Here is a 13,153-nt window from a genome sequence, read left to right on the forward strand (position 1 = left end):
AAAAGGAGAACTAGAGATCAATTTCCCTGATGAACATGGATGCAAAAATTTTCAACAAGATATCAGCCAACCGGATCCAACAATACATTAAATGAATTATTTGCCACGATCAAGTGGGATTTATAATGGGATGAAAGGCTGGTTCAGTATCTGCAAATCAATCAATGTGATACATCACAGTAATAAAAGAAAGGACAAGAACCACATGATCCTTTCAATAGATGCAGAGAAAGCATTTGACAAAATACAGCATCCTTTCTTGATAAAAACCCTCAAGAAAGTAGGGATAGAAGGACCATAACTCAAGATCACAAAAGCCACATACGAGAGACCCATTGCTACTATCATCCTCAATGGGGAAAAGCAGAGCTTTTCCCCCAAGGTCAGGAATATGACAGGGATGTCCACTCTTGCCAGTATTATTCAACATAGTATTGGAAGTCCTAACCTCAGTAATCAGAGAACACAAAGAAATAAAAGGCATCCAAATTGGCAAGAAGGAAGTCAAACTTTCACTCTTCACAGATAACATGATACTCTATATGGAAAACCCACAAGATTCCACCAAAAAAATGCTAGAAATGATTCATGAATTCAGCAAAGTCACAGAATATAAAATCAATGCACAGAAACCAGTTGCATTTCTATACACCAATAACGAAGCAATAGAAAGAGAAATCAAGGAATCTATCCCATTGACAATTGCACCAAAAACCATAAAATACCGAGGAATAAATCTAAGCAAAGAGGTGAAAAATCTATACCATGAAAAATATAGAAAGCTTATGAAAGAAAATGAAGAAGACACAAAAAAATGGAAAATTATTCAATGCTCCTGGATAGGAAGAACAAATATTGTTAAAATGTCGATACTACCCAAAGCAATCTACATATTTAATGCAATCCCTATCAAAATAACCCCAACATTCTTCACAGAGCTAGAATAAATAATCCGAAAATTTTATGGAACCAGAAAAGACCCCACATAGCCAAAGCAATCCTGAAAAAGAAAACCAAAGCAGGAGGAATCACAATTCCAGACTTCAAGCTGTATTACAAAGGTGTAATCACCAGGACAGTATGGTAGTGGCACAACAGACACTCAGATCAATGGAACATAATAGAGAACCCAGAAATGGACCCACAAACGTATGGCCAACTAATCTTTGACAAAGCAGGAAACAATATTCAATGGAATAAAGACAGTCTCTTCAGGAAGTGGTGCTGGGAAAAGTGGAAAGCGACATGCAAAAGAATGAACCTGAACTACTTTCTTACACCAAACACAAAAATAAACTGAAAATGAATAAAACGCCTAAACGTAAGACAGGAAGCCATCAAAATCCTAGAGGAGAAAGCAGGCAAAAATCTATTTGACCTCAGTCATAGCAATTCTTACTTGACACGTTTCTGGAGGCAAGGGAAACAAAAGCAAAAATGAACTACTGGGACCTCATCAAGATAAAAAGCTTTTTCACAATGAAGGAAACAGTCAGCAAAACTAAAAGGCAACTGCAACGGAATGGAAGAAGATAATTTGCAAATGACATATCAGATAAAAGGTAAGTATGCAAAATCTGTAAACAACTTATCAAACTCGACACCCAAAAAACAAATAATCCAGTTAATAAATGTACAGAAGGCATGAATAGACACTTCCAAAGAAGACATCCAGATGGCTAACAGACACATGAAAAAATGCTCAACATCACTCATCATGAGGGAAATACAAATCAAAACCAAAATGAGTTACCACCTCACACCAGTCAGAATAGCTAAAATTAACAACTCAGGCAACAACAGATGTTGGTGAGGATGTGGAGAAAGGGGAACTCTTTTGCACTGGTGGGAATGCAAACTGGTGCAGCCACTCTGGAAAGCAGCATGGATATTCCTCAAAAAGTTAAAAAATACAATTACCCTACGACCGTGCAATGGCACCACTAGGTTTTTATCCAAAGGATAAAGGAGTGCTGCTTCGAAGGGACACATGCACCCCAATGTTTATAGCAGGGCTACTGACAATAGCCAAAGTATGGAAAGAGCCCAAATGTCCATCCACAGATGAAAGGATAAAGAAGATGTGGTACATATATACAATGGAACATTACTCAGCAATCAAAAAGAATGAAATCTTGTCATTTCCAACAATGTGGATGGAAGTGGAGGGTATTATGCTAAGTGAAATTAGAGAAATACAAATATCATATGACTTTACTCGTGTGGGATTTAAGACACAAAACAGATGAACATAGGGGAAGGGAAGCAAAAATAATATAAAAACAGGGAGGTGGAAAACATAAGAGACTCTTAAATATAGAGAACAAACAGGGTTGCTGGAGGGGTTGTGGGTGGGGGGATGGCTAGATGGGTAAGGGGCATCAGGAAGACACTTGTTGGGATAAGCACTGGGTGTTAAATGTAGGGGATGAATCGCTGGATTCTACTCCTGAAATCATTATTGCACTATATGCTAACTAACTTGGATGTATATTTATATATACATGTGTGTATATATATATGTGTGTGTGTGTGTGTATATATATATGTGTGTGTGTATATATATATATATGTGTGTGTGTATATATATACGTGTGTGTATGTATATATATACACATATATATACATTGCCTATATACATATATATACATTGCGTATATATATATATATATATATATATATATATATAGCAAAACTATAATCAGAACCCAGACAACTTTATCAATGGTTGTCCCCCTTTACTCCCAAAACAAACACATAAGACAACCAGATTCTACTGTGCTCACATGTGCCTTTCATGCATGTCATTGTTGAGGAACATAACTCAATGACCCGAACAGCAAAAGTTCCTGTCTCCACTGCTGGCACTGTCAAAATGGAAATCTGAAAAGTAGAAATAAAATATTAGACATAAGGGGTAGATCTCATTTTCATTCTTCTATCATTAGAGTTTAGTTAACTCTCAAATTATCTTTTTTTCAAACTCCATGATGTTTGAAAAAATTTAGCTTGTAAAGATTTTAGAACAGAATTTGAAACATGTAACATATACATGTGCCTGAATGTCCAATTTCTGCATTATTTATATACTTATATATCACATATGTTGCATTCATATAATTAATTCATGGACAAGAAATGTTTCAAATATCTTTAATATTTGTTAAATTCTTCACTTATCATTTTCAAAGGATTAAATTATGACTCATTACTTCTGAATTATATGCACTTCAGTATTTGAAAACAGATCATATTAATTTTGATTATTCATAATGGCTAAAAGCAGTAGGTATAGAGTGTTAAAATTTAAAAATGTTACAAATCTGAAAGATATTGAAATAAGCAAAGTAATATGTCAACAGTGTAGCCAAACATATACCAAAATGTTTCCAAATGAATGTCTTTAATTTAAGGATTCCAGCACTAAAACTAGAAACCCAGAATTTAAAGTAAAATGGAAAATTATTTTAAAATAATGTTTATTGGGGTACCTCAGTTGGTTGAGCACCCGACTATTGATTTTGGCTCAGGTCATGATGTCACGGTTTGTGAGATTGACTGACTACATCTGGCTCTGTGCTGATAGAGGGGAGCCTGCTTAGGATACGCTCTCTCTCCCTCTGTCTCTGCCCTTCCCTTGCTAGGGCTCTCTCTCTCTCAAAATAAATAAATAAATATTTAAAGTATTAATTAATTAATGTTTATTGATATGCAGTATGCTGATATGCTATAGGCACTACTAATATATTGCATGGCCTTATAATTAAAATGACAATCAGGTCAATGTTTCTCTATAAAACCAAAAGTTTCAATATTAATTCTCAATTTAATCTTCAATCTGAGAAAACTATATTCTCTCATATATAAAACACTTGTCAAAATGTGGAGCCCAATTTACACTTTTACCTGTGAGCACTATGCTTAGATTTTGACTCGTGATGTCACATTGATAGCCAATACAGGAAATGCCTAGAAGTTCTCAAAACAGATATTCTTTTGATAACCATGAATATTCTACTATCACATTACTTAGAAGTACATTTTTGGGCTTAAGATGTCCCCAAAACTGTGTTCTCCATATTCCTCTAACGCCCTTTTGCTGCTGGATGTCCATGACACAAAATGTACTTTAAAGAGAGAGGAACCAGTAAAACATGTATCTAATGTATAATAATTATCAAATGATTATGAGTAAAAACGTTTAAAGCCAGAAAGGTATTGTAGGAACTGCACCAACATTCAGGCATAGCACATTTTATTGTGCTTTGCTTTATTACACTTGGCAAATACTGCATTATTTTTTTTTTACAAATATGAAGGTCTGTGGCAACCATGCATTGAGCAAATCTACTGGTACCATTTTTCCAACAGCATTTTGTTTACTTAATATCTCTAATTCACATTTTGGTAATTCTCACAATATTTCAAACTTTTTTATTATATTTTTTATGGTTACGTATGATCAGTGATCTTTGATGTCACTATTGTAATTGTTTAGGGGTTCCATGAACTGAGCCCATACATATAGAACCGCAAATTTCATTGATAAATGCTTTGTGTACTCCAACTGCTTCACCAGCCAATGTTCCCCAGTCTCTACCCTCTCCTCAAGCCTCCCTATTCCCTAAGACACAATAATACTGAAATTAGGCAAATTATTAACTCTATAATGGCCTCTAAGTATTCTAGTGAAAGAAAGAGTTGCACATCTCATACTTTAAATCAAAAGCTAGAAATAATTAAGCTTATTTTTAAGTGAAAAATGGATGTTGAAAGCCAAGACAGACCAAAAGCTAGGCCTCTTGTACTGAACAGCCAAGTTGCAAATGCAGAGGAAAAGTTCTTGAAGGAAGTAAAAGGTGTTACTCAACATAAGAATGTAAGAAAGGTAAAGAGATAGATTGTTGATATGGAGAAAGTTTCAGTGGTCTGGATCAAAATGGCTACCACATTCCCTTAAGCCAAAGTCTAATTCAGAGCAAGGCCCTAACTCTCTTCAATTCTATGAAGGCTGAGAGAAGGGAGAAAGTTACAGAAAAGTGTGAAGCTAGCCAAGGTTGGTTCAGAAGGCTTAAGGAAGGAAGCCATCTCCGTAACATAAAAGTGCAAGGTGAAGATGATGGAGAAGTAGGAGGACCGGGATTTTCTTTGTCCATTAAACATAGCTGTTTTGAGGTCAGATCACTTGGAAAACCCAGGAAATTGATCTGTGGAGCAGCAGAAGGATCTCCACAGTTGGACGGTGGACAGCTTAGCAGGAGTGAGGTGCGTGCATATGAAATGAGGGAAATAAACCAGCATAGCCACAGAGGGGAGGGAACCCTTTCTGTGGAGAGACAAAAGGGAGAGAAAGAAAGAGGGGTTGTGAAATTATGGCATCGAGTTAGCACAAGAGGAAAACCTCTATGGACTATGGAGGGGGGAATGAGAAGTATGGAGAGTGTCAGTTCTTTTTTGTACATAACCTTAGGAGCTGAAACTCAAAGGTTTTGGAAGTGCATGACTTTCTCAAGAGTAGAGCAATGGCACACACTCCTGGGGAGTGGGTAGCTGGCCCTGGAGTGCACAGCATGGTGTAACGATCTCCAGGGTGCACTGGGAAAGAATAGTACCCTTCCTGGATTATTTGGAAACAGGTTTTATTGCCTCCCCAAGGACAAAATACTCTGCAGGTGCCAGCCAAAGGCCTTTCAGCAGTAGGATCCTTGGAGGAGGGGAGTGGATCTGGATTTGCACCATTCGGGGTCCATTAAGACTTCAGGATTTGAATCCCATCAGAGTGCCAAGGGGAAGCCACAGGAGAATAATGGTGCAGGGCAAGCTGACTGCCCTCGCTATTCAGTGAGGGCTGCCTGAACAGCAGGGGGTGAGAGCCCAGTCGGGAGGAGAGATTGGGGTGACGGAAATTTTCCTAACACCAACACAGTGGGACTTAAGAGAGTAGCACAGCGGTCACCAGTGGAGGCAGTACACGCTTAGAACAAACCCTACCCCTCCATGCCTAGCAAATGCTCACTTACTAGAGCAAGACTAACTTACTCAATGTAGACAGACTCCCTCCAGACCAACACAGCCACCAGCCTCAGGCACCAACAGACAACCTTTTATTTTTTTCTTTTTTCTTTCTTGCTTTCCTCCCTCTCTGTTTTCTTTTCAAATCAGGCTTATAGTTTCTGATTTGTTTTTTGTCATATCTATCTATCTACACATATATACACTATCTAGCTATCTATCTACACATACATACACACACAGACATATATATTTTTTGATCAGGCTTTTTAGTTCTACTCGGGTTCCATCTTTTCTCTTTTCTTTTGCTTTTTTTCTTCTTTCTTTTCCTTTCTCTTTCTTTGGAATCAACCTTATAGGTTTTAATTCTCTATTTGTTTTCTTTTCTCCCCTTTCATTGTTCTCTTTTTATAGCATCAGGCTCCCCCCACCTCCTTTTTTTTCCAGGGTTACTTCAACAAAGAAATCAAAGCACACCTAGTTAAAGGTCCAAACACTCCATCATTGCAAGCAAGGAGGAGCTCTGCAGAGGACTGATCAGTGGGACTGGGCAGCCAGAACCCAACAGCAGAGTACCTGCAACACACAACAGAAGTACTTCCTGGAGTGCCAGGCCTGGACATTGTATGGTCCCTTTTTAATATAGCAGTAGTCTCAGGTGAAGGACACATAAAAAGTTTTTAAAACACATAAAAGACAGACTGCCAGAATGACAAGATAGAGGAATTCTCCCCAAAAGGAAGTTCAAGAAGAAATCACAGCCAGAGAATTGCTCAAAACAGATATACACAATACATCTGAACAAGAATTTAGAACAACAGTCATAATACATTAGTATTGAAAAAGGCTTAGAAGACAGCAGAGAAACCCCTGCTACAGAGATCAAAGACCTAATAACTTGTTAGGATGTATTTTTAAAATGCTATATCTAGAACCTAACCAAAAAGGTAAAAGATCTGTATGCGGAAAACTATAGAAAGGCTATGAAAGACATTGAAGAAGACACAAAAAAAATAGAAAAATATTCCATGCTCATTGGAAGAACAAAAATTGTTAAACAAATACTACCCAAAGCAATCTATACACATTCAATTCAATCCCTATCAAAATAACACCAGCATCTTCACAGAGCTAGAACAAACAACCCTAAAATTTGTATGGAACCACGAAAGACCCCAAATAGCCAAAGTAATGTTGAAAACAAAAACCACAGCTGGAGGTATCACAACTCCAGACTTTAAGATGTATTACAAAGCTATAATCATCAAGACAGTATGGTATTGCCACAAAAACAGATACCTAGACCAATGGAATAGAGAACCTAAAAATGGACCCACAAATATATGGCCAACTAATCTTTGACAAAGCAGGAAAGAGTATCCAATGGAAAAAAAAAAAGATAGTCTCTTTAGCAAATGGTGCTGGGAGAACTGGACAGCAACATGCAGAAGAATGAAACTGGACCACTTTCTTACACCATACAAAAAGTAAATTCAAAATGGATGAAAGACCTAAAATGTGAGACAGAAAACCATCAAAATCCTACAGGAGAAAACAGGCAGCAACCTCTTTGACCTCGACCTCAGGTCATGTCTCCAAAATCAAGGGAAATAAAAACAAAAATGAACTATTGGGACCTCATCAATATAAAAAGCTTCTACACAGCTAAGGAAACAATCAATAAAACTAAAAGGCATCTTACGGAATGGGAGAAGATATTTGAAAATGACGTAATGGATAAAGGGTTAGTGTCAAAAATAACTTATCAAATTCAACACCCATAAAACAGATAATCCAGTGAAGAAATGGGTAGAAGACATTAATAGACATTTTCCAAAGAATACATACAGACGGCCAACAGACACATGAAAAGATGTCCAAATCACTCATCATCAGGGAAATACAAATCAAAACTGCAATGAGATACCACCTCACACGTGTCAGAAATGATAAAATTAACACAGGGAACAACAAATGTTGGTGAGGATGTGGAGATAGGGGAACCCTTTTGCATAAGAGACTCTTAAATACAGAGAACAAACTGAGGGTTCCTGTAGGGGAGGTGGGGGGGGGATGGATTAAATGGGTGATGGGTATTAAGGAAGGCACTTGTTGGGATGAATACTGGGTGTCCTATATAAGAGATGAATCACTGGGCTCTACTCCTGAAGCCAAAAGTACACTGTATGTTAACTAACTTGAATTTAAACTTTTTAAAAAAGTGCAAGGTGAAACAGCAAGTACTAATATAGAAGCTGCAGCAAGTTATCCAGAAGATGTAACTAAGATAATTCATGAAGGTGACTACACTACAGTACCGATTTTCCAGATATTGAATAGCATTCTATTGGAAGAAGATGTCATCTAGGACTTTCATTGCTACAGAAGAGAAGTCAACATCTGGCTTTAAAGCTTCAAAGGACAGGCTGACTCTCTTGTTAAAGGCTAATGTAGCTGGTGACTTTAAGTTGAAGCCAATGCTTATTTATCATTCTAGTAATCCTAGGGCCTTTAAGAATTATTTTAAATCTATTCTCCCTCTGCTCTGTAAATGGAACAAGAAAGCCTGGATGATACAACATAGTTTACTGAGTATTTTATGCCCACTGTTGAGACCTACTACTCAGAAAAAAGATTCCTTTCAAAATATGACTGCTCATTGACAAAGAACCTGGTCACCCAAGAGCTCTGATGGAGATGTACAACAAGATTAATGTTGTTTTCATGCTTGCTAACACATTTTGCAGAATAAATACCTCAATGCCAGGGCTCGTTGTTTAGCCAATTCAAAGAATGAGGAGGTGGACACAGAATAAAATGAGCAGCAGGCAAAAGTTTATCAGAGTGTAATATCAGAAGGTAAGAATAGTATGAAAGATCTCTCTACAGAGAGGGGGCATCTGAAAGTGAATACCCCTGAGTATAAGCAAGCAACTTTATTTTATAGGGTTTTGGTCTGTTCCTCCTCTTCTTTTTGGTTTCTTTTTAGGAAAACAAAAAGATACCTGTTGGTGATGAGTTGTTTATTCCTGAGGGAAACATGAAGGGTGAGTAGGTGGTATTTGTTACATTCTTAAGAAAAACTTTACACCTGAGGGAGTTTTTCTCATGGATGTTTCCAGCATTGTTTTAAAAGATGTGGCTTTGCTCCCTGGGATCTTCAAGTCCTAGCATCTCCCTTTCTACATACTCAATCCTATCTTTACCTATCAAACATCTTTTCTGCAGTACATGGATCCACAAGGAATTTTGACTTTCAAGTCTTATTATGTAAGAAATGCATTTTGTCAAACTATACCTGCCATAGACAGTGATTCCCTTGATGGATGTGGGCAAAGTAATTTGAAAACCTTCGGGAAAGGATTCACCATTTAAGATGCCATTGAGAACACTCATGATTCACAGGAAGAGTTCAAAATATCAACATTAACAGGAGTTTGGAGAAAGTTGATTCCAGCCCTCATGAATGAATTTCAGGGTTCAAGTCTTCAGTGGAGGAGTCTGCAGTGGAACTGCAGATGTGGTGGACATAGCAAGAGAACTAGAATTAGAGGTGGAGTCTGAAGAAGTAACTAAATGGCTACAATCTCATGATAAAGCTTTAACAACAGAGGAGTTGCTTCTTATGGATGAGCAAAGAAAGTAGTTCTTGAGATGGAATCTACTTCTAACAAAGATGCTGTAAAGATTGTTGAAATGACAACAAAGGGTTTACATACTACATAAACTTAGTTGATAAAGCAGCAACAAATTTTGAAGGATTGACTCCAATTTTCAAAGAACGTCTATGGTGGGTAAAATGCTATCAAACAGCATTGTATGCTACAGAGAAACCATTCATAAAAGAAGAGTCAATTGATGCAGCAAGGTTTATTGTTGTCTCATTTTAGGAAATTGTCACTGCCACCCAAACCTTTAGTAACCACCACCCTGATCAGTCAGTAGCCATCAACATCAAGGCAAAACCCTCCACCAGCAAAAGGATTAGAACTCACTGAAAGCTCAGATGATAGTTGGGATTGTTTAGAAATCAAGTATTTTTAAGGTAAGTACTTTTTTATACATAATGCTATACTGAACACTTAATAGGCCACAGTATAGTGTAAACATAATTTTATATGAACTGAGAAACTAAAAAAAAAAAAAAATCATTTGACTTGCGCTATTGTGACATTCACTTTACTGCGGTGGTCTAGAACTGGACTCACAAAACCTTTGAGGTATGCCTATATTTCTTTTGTTTCCTACAACCATAATGTCTAATTTTTAAAAAATTTAAATACAATCAGTAACCCCAACCACAGTACCTTCTGTGTCTTGAACTCTGAAAGGTAACTGTCTTAAAACTCATAGAGATTAGGAAAAGCCATCAAAAGGGAATACCCTCAACTCTCTAGTATCACTTTCATAAAATTTACCTAGACTTACACCTACCTTTTCCTCTCTTTAAGGTTCATCACATATGCTTCAAAATTTACAAAGAGGAAAGAAGCCAATATAGGAAACAAAGAGAAGTATAAATGTACACTTTTAGACTGATCACTCTGATAGCTCTTTAGAGGATGGATCTGAAGGAGACAAGATGAGAGGAGGAACAACCAGTTAGAAGGCAGAGATGAGTTCTGAAACCAGAGGAGTGAGAATAAGAACTGAGAGGAAAAGCATATTGGAGCCAATTCAAGGAAGTACAATGAGAGGAACTGGAGGCTCAGGGGATACCAGAGATGGGAGGAAGAAATTGTTAGTTGGAAGGACATCAGTGCTTCTCAGGAAGGCAGGGAACACTGGATAAGTAGTTTTGAGAGGGAAAATGGTGAGTTAAGTTCTGAGTATGTTCAATTTGAGGGGACTTTGGGATAGATGTCCAGCAAGAAGTTTGACCAACATTCGTGGGAGATAAAGAAGTAGCTGTCACCAACATTTATGCAGAGTTGGAACTATGTAAGTACATGGAGTCCAGCAGCAAGTGTGCATAGAGCAAGAGATAATGTGGGTTGAAGTGAGAACCTGGGGGAGCCCCAATATTTAAGAGGATAGAGCCCATAAAAGAAGCAGAGATGGACTATTCAGAGAGTTATGAGAACCAGGAGAGCACAGTATCATGGAAGCCAAGGAGTATAGAGTTTCAAGAAAAAGGTAATAATCAACATTGTCAAATGTACCAGAAAAGACCTAATAGAAAAAAAAAAAACTGTCCTATGCTCCTGACCATTATAAAGTTGTTAATAAACTTAGCAAGAAAAATTGTGGTAGAAATGTGGAGGTAAAAGCCAGGCTGGTCTAGAAATGGATGAGAGGTAAGGAGCTGGAGGGAGCAAGTATAGACACTGTCTTGAAAATGTTGATGAGATCAGGGGAGAGATGGGATACAATTAGAGATGGGGGCAAAAGGAGATTTTTTTTTAATATTAATTTTGGAACAAAATACTAGTACATGTATATAGGTTGAAGGCAAGGTACCAGTAGCAGAGAAAGGCAGAAGACAGGACACAGATGCAGGGTGGTGTGTGTGCGTGCACATGTGTGTATATCAAGAGCACTTATGAATGGGGTTGGCCTTGGACAAGGAGGGGAGCCCTGTCATTACTCTCTGTACTTGTATATCAGTTGTGGGTGGTGGGGCAGGAGGTCAAGGGCCATTGTGCTTAGTAGGGCCTTACTTTTCTCAGTGAAGTGAGGGGTGAGGTGAAAGAGCTAAGACAGAGGAGGGTGGGTAAAACAGTAAAGATTTGGACTAGGCACTGAGAGGAATGGAAGAGGGAGCTATCCGAGACCAGTGGATAAACTAACTGGTGGTAGCAACGGTCTAGCTGAATGAGATTGGCAACCCTGACTCTGTGGGAGTGCCAGTCTGTGTGGATGTGTGGTTTTCTCAAGTATCCTTCTGTGATCCAGATGTAAATTATAGACTCATCCAGAGACAAAATTTTCCTCTGTGGGTACAGTGGAAGAACATGGCTACATAGGAATTGAAGGTGTTGGGGGAAGGGCAGTTCAGAAAATCCACCACGGGGACCAGGACATGAAAAAGGAAGAGGGAAGAATGGTAAACTAGGAGGAAAAGGAGAGGACAAGGAATTGTAGGTCTCTTAACAGATCACTGAGAAGATTAAGTGGGGTAAGAGAATGGAAGAGCTGAAAGGATAGGGGCAGATTAATGCCACCATACACCCATAACCACCAGGCTCAATTCGGCAATCAACACTGTGCAGCCATCTGACAATGAGAGAGGCCATACTCCAACTCCCCACAGTTATTACTGTATATCTTTCCTTGAGCTTTGACCTGTTCCCGACACTTACACCTCAATTCTCAGGAGATGACCTCACTTCGTAATTTAAAGAGTAAATGGATTCCATTAGATGGAAACTCCCAGACCTACAAACATCCTCCATTCATCCTCTTATTGCAAGTGTCTCACATCCCCTCTAAGGTCAACGGTTTTACCTGTTCTCTGAATCTCATACTCCCCACCTTTACCTGGACCTTGCTGCATCAGTTATCTTCCTTTTCTCCTGGATATCTTCAAACTCTCCCTCCCTTTTTACTACCTCCACAGCATCAGTTGAAATATCCACTTCTTCTTTAAAGAAATACATACTTTTCTTCTTTAAAGAAAAGAAAAGCCTGATAGGGAAGAGCCAAGATAGCGGAACAGCATGGAAATTTTTTTTGTGTCTCGCGTCCATGAAATACAGCCAGATCAACACTAAACCATCCTGCACGCCTAGAAAACTGATTTGAGGATTAACATGACAATCTGCACAACGTGAACCACACAACTCAGCAGGTACGCAGCACAGAGAGGTGGACTGGGGGAGAGACAAGCCACAGAGAGCAGGGAGCTGTTTTTGCTTGCAGAGAGAGGACAGAGATGGGGGGGGGGAGGAAAGGGGGGAGTATGGGAAAAAGGACCCCCCCCCCCCCCGCCAAAAGCGGCTGGAGAGAAAGCGGAATAGTACAAAAGCCGCAGGGACTGAACGACAAGGGAGAAAGGAGAAAGGAGAAAGGAGAGGGCTTAAATTCCATTAAGACCCTATAAACAGGGGGAGCACAGAGTCTGAAACTCCACAACTCAATACCTGGCAGTGATCTGGTGGGAAGGGCAAATCCCTGGGAGCACAGTGAAGTCCAGGGGGCT

General features: G+C 38.7%; 1 protein-coding gene across 3 annotated transcripts in view; it reads right to left on the bottom strand.

Moving 5' to 3' along the window:
* Positions 1-13,153, bottom strand: part of CHM (CHM Rab escort protein) — a 249,676-nt gene that overhangs the window by 64,746 nt on the left and 171,777 nt on the right. For all 3 annotated transcript variants that reach the window (XM_047843816.1, XM_047843817.1, XM_047843818.1), the window contains one exon: positions 2,787-2,883. In XM_047843816.1, the coding sequence (XP_047699772.1) occupies positions 2,787-2,883 (97 nt within the window). The remainder of the gene's footprint in view (positions 1-2,786; positions 2,884-13,153) is intronic.

The sequence above is a fragment of the Prionailurus viverrinus genome, chromosome X (genome assembly GCF_022837055.1).
Source record: "Prionailurus viverrinus isolate Anna chromosome X, UM_Priviv_1.0, whole genome shotgun sequence".
NCBI classification, from domain to species: domain Eukaryota; kingdom Metazoa; phylum Chordata; class Mammalia; order Carnivora; family Felidae; genus Prionailurus; species Prionailurus viverrinus.